The sequence below is a fragment of the Mus musculus genome, chromosome 2 (genome assembly GCF_000001635.26).
Source record: "Mus musculus strain C57BL/6J chromosome 2, GRCm38.p6 C57BL/6J".
NCBI lineage: Eukaryota > Metazoa > Chordata > Mammalia > Rodentia > Muridae > Mus > Mus musculus.
The window spans coordinates 135,875,682-135,891,322 of NC_000068.7; the positions used below are offsets into that span (position 1 = coordinate 135,875,682).

Below are 15,641 nucleotides of genomic sequence, written 5' to 3' on the forward strand. Positions count from 1 at the left end.
CCCGTGTAAAACAATCTGTCCAGTTGTGTAAGACGCAGACAATGGGCCCATGTAAAACCCGCTGGCTGCCTTCCAGTAGCTGCTCTATGTGTGTACACTGGAAAGGCTGCCTCATTGTCTCAGCTCTTTGATGGTCATTCCCTTGAAATCCCCATCCTCCTCAGGTGGTTCCTTTCCCTTGGGTCCTCTGTAGTGAGGTAATGCCTTTCTAGCAGGTGGAGGAGGGAAAGGAGAAAGTTTAAAGCTTCCGGTTTAAGTAGGTAAGGACTTCCAAGGCAAGCTGTGAATTTAAATGGAAGAACTTTGGCATGGACCATAATCTTTTAGCTGCTTGGGCAATTTGAGGTGATTACAAAAAGATGGCAGTCCCCTTCCCATCTTTCAAGAGGTAACTTCATTAATACTCTGAGTTTCTCTAAACTGAGTTGAATTATTAAGCATACCTTTATTTGCTTCTTATTTTAAAAATCAGTTGATTGGGTCAACATTTTCTGGTGCTATGGTCTTTGTCTTCACTGTGTCATTCATATAAAGTAATTTGGTTGCTGCCCCTAGTGCTCCAGGAAGTATTTCAGAGAACAGCACTCCCTCCAACTTAAAATCCAACAAATTTGGGATACTTTTCTGCCATTTTCCCAAAATGCCTTATTCCTTGGTTTGATCCCTAGATCTCTAAACAACATTAAGCCAGACATGGCTTCCACCATCATTGCTGAGAGGCTATGATCCTTTAGTCCCTGTGTTCCTTCAGGTGCCACAGTCCCCAGAGGCCTAGGTGTACGTAGGCCATGTGGATGGAAGGAGTACTCAGGTGGGACATGAATATTTCAGTAGTGAAGAAGGTAGAAAGGCAGAAATCCAACCCCCTTCTGAGTGCTTAAGTCTGAGTACTTGTGTCAATCCTGGCAGAATCAGAGTTAAACCAGTGAAAGACAACATAGATGGTTAGAAACTCTCTTTTCATGTTTGATATGAACATTTTATTTTAGATGTCTCTGCTATTCCTTTCAAAGTTAAGCCAAAGGTAAAAAGTACAAGGGGTAGTTGACATGAGTTAGAACATCCTAGAACACATGATATACTACAGAGAACTCCATGCCTCTTTACATACACTTTGGCAAACCCATGAAGTTACTATATTGGATCCTTTTGAGTTTCTTCCAAGCCCTCTCCTTCCTCTTCCTTTTCTCCATAGCCAGGGTCTTTCTTTGTTGTCATGGATGGCCTTGAACTCCCATCTCAGCAATTCAAGTAGTGCGAATTCTAAGTGTGCCACTGTTTCTGCCTTGCCATATTGTGTTTTATTTAAAAGTTAATTTGCCTGTCTGTGGTTATAGGGGTTGAACACAAGGCCTCACACATGCTAAGCATACAACATTTCTGAGTCTTACCGCACCATAGTGATATTGGTTTTTGGTATGTCATGCTGACAGCGGCTTCCTGTGTGTGCTTGCTGAGGTGATCCATGGGCCTATTTCTCTCTGCAGATATTACACAGTATATGAAGTGTTTCTCCAGGTTTAGAGACAAAGAGGAAAAGTTTTGGGGTCCGATGATGGGAAGACATAAGAAGGAAGATGACCTACGGACCTCTATGGACTTCTCTCACATGTTTAAAGAATATCAACATAAAATGTCTGAGCTCTGATAATCACTTGCACCTTAATTTTGTACACTAATAAGACATTTGTTCTTCTCCAGGTCTTGAATACCATCATGGCCAAACCTTACGAATTTAACTGGCAGAAGGAAGTGCCCTCTTTCTTGCAAGAAGGAGCAGTTTTTGACAGATACGAAGAGGTAACAGTGCCGTTAACTTTTTTCCCCTCTCAAAACACTCTAAAAAGTTATCTAATTTTGATCAGAGTGCTGAATGTTCTTTCACACAAGTAACATCTTTGAGGCTTATAAAATTGCAATGGCAGAGGGTGAAGAATGGGGTAGAATGATAATATACTGTCAGTGAGTTGTTGAATGATCACCACGTGCCCGATAAAATGATAGCAATGCTGGGTGTCATTTATTAAGTGACCGCCTTGTGACAGGCTGACTTCTCAATGAGTGCCTTATTTCATTCCATATGTTGTATTTCATTCACCGATGAGCTCCTTATAAGGTGTTTGCTATCATTGTGATTTTACAGATAGGGCTCATGTAGGAACAGTTTGGGTTAATGCCGTGCTTTTGGCAAGCTTTCCTCGTAAACCTTTCTATTCTCCGTGTGTAGCAGTGCTTGGGCTTGGTGCTAGTTTATTTGCTTGTTTCATTTGTGCAGACTGTTATGACCAAAGCTTTGCACACCTCTGCTTCTGTGGCTTTTTGTTCACACCTTTGCAAAATATCGGTGGCTCCAGGCTTTCTGTAGAGCCAGGAATTGAGCCATCAATGAGCTAGAAGGGATGGAAGGGTGAGCCTTACCTTGAAGACTTGAATTGGAGATGACCTGGGGAAAGGTTTAGGATGAAAGTGGACTTTTCTCTAAGGCACAGGGAAAGCTAAAATGAATTCTCTTACAGCTGGAGATGATTCCTTTAGAACCAAGGAGTGTTGGGGCGGATATGCAGCCCCCTGAGGCTGAGAGTGTCCTTAAGTAGAGACTGCCTTTGCCCAGGAACTTGGTTGTGCTGGCTAACTTGACTTGCTCTTCGCAGCATGTATCTTGTTATAAGAGTCACATTTCCAAGAAATCAAATTGAAAGAGCAAATGATGAACCAAAATGCCATCATTGTTTCTTACCTTGACTTCGGGTGTTAAAGTGATAGTATTCGCATGTTTGTAACTTGACCACAAAAGGAGTAAGTGTTTTGTACTGTAAGATGAATCAAAGCAATATCCTACCACCAGAAGCTAGATTGCCTGGCAGTTTTCTTCTAGCCTTTTTATTTTGTTTCATTTTGTGTTTTATTTCTCCCTTGTAGTTGAGATCATGGAATACATTTTTAAAACCCAAGCTTTCCATAATTCATCTCTTCTCTGCTTCCACAATTTTATCTCCCACTAGTTTTTCTCATGCACCCTCCATGGTAATCATAGCCAATCTCTCGTGGACTCTTTTCTCCTCCTGAGGTACACTTGTTCCCGGGGTTTAATGAGCAAGCTCCTGCTCAGCCTTCAGGACTCAGATGAGGAATCTTCCCTGGTCAGGCATCTCCTTGACCTCTGCAGTAGTCCATAACTCTCTTGTGCCACCGGAAGTCTTCCTTCGTGGGGTTTACCTCCATCACACTTTTTAATCATGTTTCTACCTTTTGAAAAGTAGTCTGCATTCCCAGAGCCCACGGGCTAGGCTTTACTTATTTTTCTCTTCCCAGGTACCAGTACAATGCACTTCACTGTCAAGCTCATTGTAATGCTTAGCATTGCATAAAACCATGTCTGGCTGGTTATTATTTTCTTCCTTTCTTCTTTGGAGCTAGTGCTTCAGCCTGGAGCCTCAAAAGGGCTGAACATGTGACCTATAACTGAAATTTACCCCAACATTTTTTCCTTGATAATTGAGATTAGAATAAGATGATAGTCCTTGAAGCTCACATGCAATCAGAGTTTCTACAGACTCAAATTATTAGGGTAAACAATATGAAATACATATCATCTAAACAGCTTATAGTTTCAACTCTTTTGTACAGAGAGTAAGTCATGTAAATGGCTATATTTACATCACACAATGTGGCATAGAAAGCCAGGGCCTAACTGTTCTATTCAAGGCTTCCTTCTGATCACCTGATCTAGGTTGGCTACCACTGACCAGGATGGCAACGCGGGTGACAGAATTTACTGTCTGTTCTCTCTCACTGATAGGCAGTAGGGAAAAAATCCTAAGGGTTTATGTAATGTGTTTGAAACAAGGCTAGGAGCCTAGGGAAGATGCAGATGGAGAGTTGGAGATCATGGGAAGTGTTCGTATGCTCTGTGGGGAGTAGACACTCATGGTGGAGTGAGATTAGCAAGCGGCTGTGGTTGAGGGAATGCTAGTAAACTGAAGGGTTCAGCAAGCAAGCCCTGACAGTTTCTATTCTCCCGTGTCCCTCCATCTTCCTCGATCAGGAAACTCTTTTCGCAGGGCCTCTCTTTATGCCATGTCACATACATTTGTGTAGCCTGCTTCTGGAAAAGTGGGAGAGGGGAAGTATTGGAAGTTGAGACTGACTTTCCAAAGTCTACCACCGTGTCAAATGGCAAGGGGTCGTATTTTGGAGCAGTATGTTGTTCCAACCCCATCAGTACCAAGGTTCTGTAGTGTGGGCTAGTGTGAGACATCACACTTCTTGACTGCTCGAGTGACCCGAATGATTTTCAGATTTCTAAGGCGATTTTCCAGCCTCAGATAATCTGTAAGATAGCTTAAAAATATTACTTGTTTTCCCATAAATCAGAGAGGTCACCCGAAAGAGACCCAATGTGATATCTAGCAGAGTTTTATCTTTCTTAGTGCTAGGTAAGCAAAAGCATTTGTCTTGGGAAACAAAGTGCCACGAGGTTCGAGGATGGAGGAGCTGAAGCTTTTGTGCCCCTTTGACCCTTGTGATGGCCTTCTTGGCTTCTGAATCATAACAACTCACTCCTATTTAGAAAATCCTAGTTTCTTCTGCTTCTCTAGGCATGCACACTCCCCCAGCCTGGAGGGAAGAAACACCAAACACATGTGAAACTCAGACCAGCCAGGCTTCATTGTCCTCACTGTGATTTCATGGGGAAGCGCAGTGAGAGACAAAACAAAGAATTTCAACTTTATAGAGTAAACAGAGCGCTTTCCTAAGAACACATCAAACCAGGAAGCCAAATCATGTTTCAGGCTGGATGGCAGCCAATTTTTCTTACCATTTTCCAATTCTATAAGATGCAGTATTTTGGAGCCATGGCCATTAAAGTGCACACTTGTAAAAAGTGTAACCGGAAAAGGCTTCCTTCTCCAGTTTGTACATAAACAACCCTGAGACGTGACAGCTGACTGCTGGTGGGAAGTAGGAGAACTAAAGAAAAGGAAAGCCAGGCGTCTAGCAACATCATAACATAGGGGCTGACGTGTGAAGGAGCATGCATGGTTTCTGCTCCAGATAACAGCTGTCACATCTGCAACAATAGATTAACTTCCACATGGTCAGGGAAAAAATGTTAAATAACTACTAAGGGGTTTACCCCCCCCAAATAATTGTCAATATATATATATTGCATTGATGCATTGTTTTTATGTATCTGTATTCCTAAAGAGGTTTTTTTGTTGTTGTTTTTTGTTTTTGTTTTTTGAGGCTACGGAAATTTCAAAGGTTCACTTTGCAATAGCATTTGTAATAACATCCAATTCTATTGTCATTATACTTCTATTAAAATATCTACCTAGTGGTTCTATTAAAAGATTAAAGGTAGCATACCCCTTTATTCCCAGCACTTGGGAGGCAGAAGCAAGCAATTTCTGTGAGAGTTCAAGGTTAGCCTGATCTATGAGCCTGGTCTGCACGCAGAGAGAAACCCTGTTTTGAAAACAAAACAAAACCCCCTGTATTCCTTCCTAATTTGACTTATAAGTTACTTACGTACAAAATATATTTTGTTGACAAAAAAAATGTTTAATATTAAGTGCCTAAAGAACTCCTCTTTCAGAAGAGAAGGGCAGCAGTGCTTTGCAGATGCGCACAGCTCAGATGTCTCCTTGTCTTTCACAGCACTCCTTTCCATGGGCTTCTGGGTTGTATGTATCTCTCACCATCCCTCAGTGCTCTCTCCCACTTTCTAGAAGGTACCTCCCCATTTCCAACCTCCAGTTCCTTCCGATGCCACTCCACACTACTTTGCTTCTAAAACCCCGTCTCACACCCAATCTCAGCAACACATGAGTATTGTGTGTTTGCAAATGACTGACTAAAGCTGTGGCAGCAGCAGATGAGGGTGACAGCACTTCACAGTAGAACCCACAGCCCTCGGGAGGAAGTTCCCTTGCCCAAACCCTTCTCTTTTGCCCCAGTCTGCCACCCAGGTGCATGCCTGCCTTTAAATTATTTTAACCATTTGTTTATGTGTGTGGGGGGGCGGGGGGCATGTGCACTTGTGTAGAGGTCAGAGGACAACTTGCTGGATTTGGTTCTCTCCTGGAAACTTTTGGGGGCCAAGGATTAAACTGAGGCTGTCAAGCTTGGTGTCAGTTGCCCTTTTCCTCTGATTCACCCCCCCCCCACACACACACACACCCTTGATATAATGTAGTTATTCTTCTAGAGTCTTTGTTCAGTTTGCTCTCTTCATCTTTTACATATATGTTTCTCAATTACTTCAAAAGATAAAATTCCCCATGTCAACCAAGGAGATGAAGGTCTGGTCTCCTCACATCTGGAAGTAACCCCTCCTTACAGACTTCTGTGCCCTTTCACCTCGCATTAGCTTGTAGCCCAGATCCCTGCTTAAATGAGCGGAGTTACCACGGGAAGAGCCTTGCCATTCCCTCTGCTCCTTGTCTGCTGCCTTAAGCGGGCATTCTTCTACTGAACCTGTGTGCCGAATCTGCTCAGAAGCCATGACAGCAGCTACTAACCCAGCATGGATATCCCAGGCTTGCTGTGTGTCTAATGGGATTCAAGAGCTGAGTGTTATTGTATTTTAGTTAATTTCAACTTACATAACTACCTTCTTAGGGTGCATGACTATCATTGGCCTATATATGCAGTTATCTCAATCTACAACCAGATTTGAAAACACCTTGCTCCTGTTTCACAGCCAAGAAATCCCTTAGTTCCCTGCATCTGAGTCCCCTAATTCTTTACAGCCACTTCTTCCTAGGAACATCCAGAACAGGGGTTTAAATGAGAGCAGTCAGTCTCTTGCCAGAGCCTAGTCCCTTCCCCATATCCAAACACCCAAACTTCCTTAATCTGTCTTTGTTATGCTGGTGTCAATAGACAAAAATCACACTGGTCTAGATTAAGGCTCTTCACTGTTTTATTCCCCCCCCCCCCATCAACTTATGTATTCAATATCCAGCCCACCTCTCCTCCTAGCCCTGGGTCCTACAATCCTCCCCTGATTATCCCCTTTCCCTTCACCTCTGGGAAGGGGGAATCCCCTCTCCTGCGTATCCCCCTATCCTGGCACATCAAGTCTCTGCAGGACTAGGCACATCCTCTCCCACTGAGGCCAGACAAGGCAGCCCAGTTAGGGGAACAGGGATTCACAGTCAGGAAACAGATTCAGGGGCAGCCCCACTCCAGTTGTTGGGGAACCCACATGAAGACCAAGCTGTATGTCTGCTACATTTGTTAGGGGATAGGGGGACTAGGTCTAGCCTGTGCTAGTTCTTTGGTTGTTGGGTCAGTCTCTGGGAGCTCCCACGGGTCCAGGTTAGTTGCTCCTGTTGGTCTCCCTATCTTCACTGTTTTAATCTCTCCCTTTTCCTCTCTGTATTTCTCCCTCAGCCTTGGCAAGTGCTCCCCCACTGAGCTGTGTTCTTGGCCTGGCTGTAGTTTAACTGTAGAGTCAAGCAACACTTCATTCCATGTTTCAAAGGCACTGAGCCTTGTAGGAAAGGCTGCCTTTGCAGACCAAAAAGGGCCAAAGAAAGCAGCAACAGAAAAGACAAAAGCATTGGGCATTCCAGTTACTTCCTTGTAAGGATGAAAAAGTGGTTGCTTACCGTAACACTGCTTCAGGTCACATTTTCACATGAGGAAAAGTTCAGAAACCAGCTTGCCAGGGCAAGCTGGCGATGGCCCATCTCTCTTGGATTCTGGGAAGGTGTGATAGCACAGAGTTGCATTTGGTAAGGTGCAAAGTTGTCATGACGGACACCATTTTGCTTTTTTTTTTGTCTGTTGGGCCCTGAACAGGTTTGGTTTGCATATTGCCTCCAAACCCCTTCGACATGCACAGAAGGGGAGGCAGCTTGTAGCAACAGCTGCTGCCAGGCCAGGCGAACTGAAGCAGCAGTTGCAAGGGCCAGAGGCAGAAGAAAGGGAAGGCACAGACAAGGGGGCCAGGCTTCCTTGTGGAGCAAAGCATTCAATTTAGGAAATGTCCTGGAAGCCCACAGAGCAAAACCTTTTCAAAAGATTCCCAAAGGAACTATTTTGGTTTAAACATATAACTCCCCCCAAAGGACAGTTACAGGGTGGAACGGCTAATCATGGGGTCTTTTACTACTAGATCCAGATCATGTGAATTTTTTATTTAAAACAAACAATCATACAAACAAATCCCTGTATTTGTAATTGATAGAATAGTAGACAGCTGACCGAATTGTGGCAAATCCTTTTATAAAAGTCAATCATTTGAGGGAAGGCCCTTAAATAGTGCCCATTCGACAGTGAAAAACAACAAAAGTCGTCATTCTTCATTTTACTTCCAAACTTTATCTAGTTTAGCTTGTGCCTGCAGGGTCAGGGCAGTGGGTTCCAGAGTAAGAACTAGCTAAGGAACAGCCGGCGTTTACACTGAAGGGTCCTAACAGAGATGGTCACCATGCTAGTGCTTGCTAGTTGCTCAACTTTCAGAATCAAACTGAAGGCACTGTTTAATTACTACAAGTGGAACAGGACAACAGCAATAACAAACAAACACACAAACAAACAGAAATTGTCAGTGAGATTCCAACAGATGTGGGGAAGTAGAAGGGGCTGGAGGATTCAGGCTTATATGCTCGGGGGAGTTAAGGTTGATGATTGCCAATGCATAAAATAGAATTTAAGTCTGAGTTTTGAATGTAAAAGGGGCCAAAGGCAGCCAATAGGAAAGTGAAGAATAATACATTTTCTATGTTGGAGTATATTAAGAAAAAGTCTTAAACACTTTGAATGAAATGAAATTTCTCTGATTTTGTTCTATGAGGCTGAAGATTATAAAGTTGTCTAGGGCATGATTTGTTCAGCTACTAGCACTTTTGGTGTGAGTCTCTATTCTTCAAGCTCCAGTCAATATCATAACTTTGACTTTTAAAAACAAAGTGTGAATGTCACTTTGTTCCCCAAAATGACTTCAGGCCCCTCCTCCTTCACTGTAAGAAGAACAGCAGTAAGAAGTAATCACGTGGGATAAGAGGAAGGAGTAATGGCTCTAGAAGACTGAACGAGAGACATCAAAGAGGAAGCTTCACCCAGGCTGAGACCTGACTATTGGCTCAGCCAACCAATCGAAGCACAGCTAAAATGAAGGCTGGTGCTAATAAGTTGTGCAAAGGCTGGCGGATGTGACTGGAGACTGCTTATCCAGTGGAGGTAGAGAATACTGTGGCTTGCGACTCAGGGTGAGATTAACTTCTAGCCCAGGACTCTCATTAGATCCTAATGGCCCCAGGGAGCATTTCATGTTCTTTTGGTGGTCAATAGGAAGGGCCTGGTAAGTGAATGGAATTGCCATGGCTGGATTCCCCGAGTCTGACTCAATCTGCAATCTGGAAGGGTTGAAGGAGGTCGAAGGATTAATGGGACAGTTGGTTAGACACATGGAGAAACTGGAGATTTTGAGTATGGGAATAACAAACCATGGGCTCTTTGAATTTGTGAGGTGAGAGTGGTGAGGGAGATGGGGTGTCAAAGGGGGCTGAGATAACTGACATGGGACTCTGGATGGTTATGATGCAAACTAGCAAAAAACATAGGCAGGCAAGGGGAGGGGACCTTTATGGGTGGGCTTAGGGTCTTAGGGTGTTTTTATGCCTAAGGTGGGAGAAAACTGTAGACAAGGACAAAAGTTCTATATGTGGTTTCTTAAAAGAAAACATTTTTCACAAAGTAGAATCCACAGAATTTAGTCAAAAACAAGTTCAACAGAAAGGAAATTGAAGAAAGCGGTAAAAATAGCTTAGAAAATGAGCAAGTGCATTTTCCTCCTGCTGTCTTCCCTCCTGGGGTGATCACTGGTGTCTTGGTGGGTTTAAGAACAGGCCGCTAGGACCTTCTCTGCAAGGCCCTTGCAGTGGGTGGCACTGACTGCACCAGCAGAGGTTGAAAAGGTTTTCACGAAGACCTACTATATGCCAAATACCCATTTTAGACTTTTAAAAGAGGATCTGGTTGGCCTCTCACCTAGCTCCTTGCTAGGAGGAGGAGTGGAAGTGAATCTAAACATCAGGAGACGACTGGAGGTTGGAACACAGCCAGTCCTCAAAAGCTCCCCGCCTGCCTGGCCACACAACACAGCTACCCACAGAGCCTCCCACAGGCTGATCCCTGCTCTCTCCTAAGATTCCCATCAATTTCCCACTGGCTTGGTCTCTGACATTTACAGCATTTAAGAGAAAGTCCGTGTAGGAGAATCTGACATGCAGCTAAGGCTGAGGACCGTGCCCTTACACAGTAAATCTTTAGAAATGCTGATGTGGTTACCGGATGATGATTTCAGAGAAAGTTGTTGATGCTATAGATTGTCAGGAAGGTTAAAAGCCACATGTTTGGGGAAAAGATTTGTGTTCAGGATTAAACTATTCTAAGTATGATATAGTATGTTTGCATGAATATATCCGACATTCTGAGTAGTGTGTGAATTATTTTGTAGCTCATTTGGCCACAACAGTCCTCCACTACACCTTATTAAAGTTAAAAACAAAAACAAAAACAAAACCCCCGATAGTACACGTGACCCTTAACTGATCCAGAAATGTACTTTGATCTAGCAGAGGTGCCGTGATGTCACATCTGCTATCATGACAAGGTTCTGAGAGAAGAAAAGAGAAAGCATTTTCTTAGATCAGATTTAGAATGGGTTAGAAAAGACATAAAGGGCCGTTTCGAAAAGGCATTGCCAGTTTTACAAAAACAGGATAGGTTTATTTAACCCACCGTGCTGGCTACCATCTGCAAAACCCAGATAATGCAGGCTACAAGAAAGATAATGCAGGCTACAAGAAGAGGTCTCTGGCTTTGTTGACTTGATATTGTAGTGACAGAAGATGGACGGTAAATGGATGGGCCAAAATAAGCAAGTAAATGTCCAGAAATGTTAACTGTAGTTCTGAAGGAAGTGATAGCAGAGATGGGCCCTCGGGAGTACAGGAGGGGGGGGGTGGTATGAGCTAGGTAAGAAGGGCAACCTGATTCAGGAGGTGACCATGATAGGACGTGATTGATAAGATGGGGCCAGGTTGGTCAAGAGCCTTCTAAGACATGAATCCTGTAGATTCGAAGTCATAAGGCTGACTCCAGTCAGAATATTAAAGATCAGGACCAAAGTTGGATCAGGACCAAACTGGGAGTCAAGAAGGGGAGAGCAGTTAGAAAGGTACTGGGCAGTTTCATTCTGTAGAGCAGAGGTTGCCAAATGAGGGTTCCAGATTAGCATCCTCAGTACCATCACAGCTTTGAGCCCACTCAGCATCCTCAGAACCAACAAAGCTTTGAGCCCACTCAGCATGCCTCCTTAAAAGAGGCTGTGGGGATGGACCACTTAGATTTTAACAAAGCCCTCATAGAACGCCACTGCACACTCAAGTATGAGAACAATGGTGTGGAACTAGGTCGAGAGCTTCTACTTCATCCTCATTGCTGTGTGCAAGATTATTTTCAACGTAGACTGACATGCTCTGATTTATGTTTTGGAGACAGCTCTTTTGGTAGCTGTTTAAAGAATTGTTTATAATGTGTGATATTAGTCAGTGTTCCAACATTATAAAATGTCCATATAATGAACTGATAACTGGTAAACTGCCCACTCTCTAATTCACACTCTCGGGAGACTAAGGCTATATAGCAAGTACTAGGCCAACCTGTGCTATGAGCATGATCCCATCTCAAAACTTGCTAGGTTGGCAAGCAGTAATGGAACAGTGTGGTAGACATTAGCTTACAGCTCTGGGTTCTGTCTGTCACACCACTAGAGTGATGAAGGAAGGGAGGCAGGAAGAGGAAGCAGGGAGGACACAATTCACTTTAGTTCCAATTTTCGAGGGTCCAGTGCCAGGTCAGGTGAACCCTAAAGTTTGGGCCTAAAATGGCAGTGATAAGGAGCACCTGTTAGAGCTGGCACACCCCAGCGACCCAAAGGCATCCCGTCAAGACCCACCTCTTAAAGTTCCATCAGTACTCATTAGTGTTACCATGGAGATATTCAAATTCTAAACCATAACAGAGGACCCTACAGGTTTGGGAGCACCAGGACTTCAAGGAAGGTAAGTTTGAATCCTTGTCCTTCCTCTGCCCCCTCTATATCCTCAGATTGTGTGTGTGTCTGTGTGTCTGTGTGTCTCTGTGTCTGTGTGTCTGTGTGTCTCTCTGTGTCTGTGTGTTTTGAGACATGTCCATGCTAAGTTGTCCTGGTCTGGCCTCAATGTTCTGCTTAGAAGTTGTTGCACCGGAGTCAACACCTGTTGCCTGTCTCAACACCTGTTGTTACACCTGACTGAACACCTGTTGTTACACCTGACTCAACACCTGTTGTTACACCTGACTCAACACCTGTTGTTACATCTGTTCTCAGTACCCCAAGGAAGTGAGAGCTATAAACGTGTGCTACCATATCAGGCTCTAGGGCTTGACATTCTGACATTGCCACATCCTTTGAACTCAGACAATGTTTTGATCATCACTGTGGTAGAAAATAGGGAATGTGAAGGAAGAAGGTCTGAAAAGAAATGGTTCTTTATCCAGTGATTTAGATTTTTGTGCCAATCTTCCTTCAACCATGTTTCCTGTCTTCCCATTCACTTGACTTCTGCCTCCTATAATAAAGGTTGTGCCAGGCATTTGGGCATTACGTCATTTGGCACAAACTCTGAAACGACTCAGAAATGCAAGTGCTAATGTCTGCCAGACTCTTGTAAAAACACCCAGGTCCTTCCTCAGAACAGCCTTTAAAATAACAGCATTGATAATGTTATCTGGCCTTCCCTGCCCACGGAGCTGGCTCCTTGTCATCCAAGCATGTGATAGTTAAAGAAAGACTCCTGTGGTTTGGAAAGTTCTGGCAAATAAGCGGCCATGAACACAATAGATTTGGTAAGAGCCATAACCCTGACATTTACAAGTTAAGACCTTGAACAGCTCCATCTGCCAGGTCACTGGTTTCACCTGAAACACAAACAACAAATGGACCCCAGAGGGCCCTAGTCCTGCAGGATAGGCACCCAGTATGCGTATGTAGCTCTTCATCTAGAAGATTCTACCACACTGACACACTGTTAGTTTTCTTGTGTTCCGAGAAAAATGTTCAGGCAAGCGGTCGGTGAGCACCGCAAAGGGCACACACAGGTAAGGGCTGTTCCTGATCGTGCCTTGCCGACACTCTGCAGACTCCTACTAACCAACCTCTTAGCTTCCCACTCCTTTGGCTCGATCAGTTGCCTTTCTCAGTGTGAGAGGTTGATTGACGGACGCCCAGGGCAACTCTGGGTTGTGCAGCACAGCTCTTGCTGCATGGGAACCTCTTTACTCGTAGGTGAGATTATAAGAGTGATTTCAAGACCTAGAGTTTCCAGCCCCTCTTTCAAGTCCCCAAGGTCTAGTTGTATATGAGCCAGAGATGGGAGGAGACACTCAGGATTGGGGCAGGATAATGAATGTGTATAATAATATCAAATGAGAGAGCTAGGGCAGAATGGTGTTACATGTTCCGGGATCCTAGCATTGGAAGGAAGAGGGCATGTAAAACTGCAGAAATGAACAGAGATGGTTTCTCTGAGGTAGAATCACTGTCCTCAGGATGGCAGTGTGTCTGGTTTGCCTCCTCAGGTATGTTGATGAAGTCTGAAAGGGAAGGAAGGGAGGTGTTACGAGTGTAAAAGTAAGGGAGTTTTAAAAACAGTCTGGGTTATTGATATTAATCTCATCATTTTTTTCTGTTTAGCATACCACTACATGGATTAGTGACCCAAGACAGTAAACATTTACACACAAACCACGGATTTGCACACATTATTACCAAAACAAAACCAAGCAGTTAAGGAAAAAAGAGATTCACTCAGAGTTATAAAAATATTCTCCCAGAACAATATGTTTTATAGAAACGAACTTACTCAGTGAAACTGCCAATAATTACATGAAATGGCTAGTATAGTCTGTTCTAATTTTTTTCATTCATTAGTATCTTCAAGCTTTCTTTTTTTTAGCACATTTTTAATTAGATATTTTCTTTATATATATTTCAAATTTCAAATGCTATCCCGAAAGTTCCCTATATACCCCCCCCCCCGCCCTGCTCCCCTACCCATTCACTCCTGCTTCTTGACCCTGGCATTCCCCTGTACTGGGGCATATAAAGTTTGCAATACCAAGGGCCTCTCTTCCCAATGATGGCCGACTAGGCTGGAGACACGAGCTCTGAGGGTACTGGTTAGATCATATTGTTGTTCCACCTATAGGGTTGCAGACCCCTTCAGCTCCTTGGGTGCTTTCTCTAGCTTCTCCGGTATCTTCAAGCTTTCTTATGTATCTATCTCTTAGTATAGAAAGTGTATCCTACTGAATTCTCTGCATCTGTGTGGCCTATCTTAAAGTGGTGGAAATGTGGCTAGACACAGCCTATCCCTAGTACTTCCCAGCATATACTGCTGTGGAACCAGTGTTTACCAAGCAAAGCTATTCTTTCTTCTAAGATTTGTTTTTGTTTTTAATCATGGGTATGGATGATGTCTCTGAATATGTGTGTTCATGTGAGTGCATGTGCCCTCTGAGAGCAGAAGAGGGCGCCAGATACCTGGAGCTGGATTGACAGGTGGGTATGGGCAGCCTGCTGTAGGTGTTGAAGATCCTATGCAAGAGCAGTGCTTACTTTTAACCATGAAGCCATCCCTCCAGCCCTAAACTATTTAATAAGGCCCATTCACCACTTACAAATGTTCATTAGAACATACAGTCTTTGTAAGGAGGTATTACTCTATTACATCTTTATCAAGTCATGTGTTTTCATATTTAATTATAAAATTGAACTTAGTTTCAAATATCAACTTTCAACTCCACATCTCCTATGTGGTGGTATGGTTTGTTGATCACCTGGCTGAATGGATGTTGTCACCTGGTCCTCACATTCCAAGTGTGTCTTTAAGTGAAGTACTTTGTATTTATAAGGATTTTTATTTTGAAGGTGATTGGTCTACCTATAAAGAAAAATTAGCAAATTATCATGTTAGATGGATGCATGTGCACTGAAATGAATTAAAAGAGCTCATTATTATACTTTAAACATTGCACATAAGAATTTTTTATTGTTTCTGTAATTTTGCTAAATGATCAAGTCCCCATCAAAAGGACCCAAGCATGAATAAAATTAGGTTAAATTAAACAACAACAAAACAAAACAGTACAAGTGGTCGTTTCTGTGGGAGAGGATGCTGCAAATAGGCATGCCTGTATCTCACCCAACCTCTAATTCCCTTGGAAGCGGCAGGGCAGTGTGGTTCTTAAGGACAATGGTAGCACATTCTACAAACCACAGCAAGTCACAGACTGCCCTGCCTCAGCACGGGAGATGAGAGAATACAACATGGATAGCAAAGGATGGCAGGGACGGTGAAGGACCGTGACCCCTTTACATCAACCTCCGTTTCTCCACGTGCTCTCTACAGTGTGCAGTCCACGCAGCATACCTTTTCGTTAAACAAACACACAATGGATGTTTTAGGTGTGGGGAGACATGCTCTCACAACTGCTGTACCTTGGCCTGTCAGCACAGAAGTGTCCATGCAACACACAGGAAGTAACGGCTGTGTTCCCATGACGTGGTGCTTTCAGAA

At 43.5% G+C, this 15,641-nt stretch overlaps 1 protein-coding gene across 19 annotated transcripts in view; it reads left to right on the plus strand.

Annotated features, from left to right (window-relative positions):
- Positions 1 to 15,641, plus strand: part of Plcb4 (phospholipase C, beta 4) — a 356,000-nt gene that overhangs the window by 217,079 nt on the left and 123,280 nt on the right. For 18 of the 19 annotated variants that reach the window (XM_030248529.1, XM_011239359.3, XM_030248537.1 and 15 more), the window contains one exon: positions 1,702 to 1,800. In XM_030248529.1, the coding sequence (XP_030104389.1) occupies positions 1,717 to 1,800 (84 nt within the window). In that variant the 5' untranslated portion in view covers positions 1,702 to 1,716. Of the gene's footprint in view, positions 1 to 1,701; positions 1,801 to 8,309; positions 12,084 to 15,641 lie in introns of those variants that run through there. The other variant, XM_006498945.4, reaches the window with a different exon arrangement.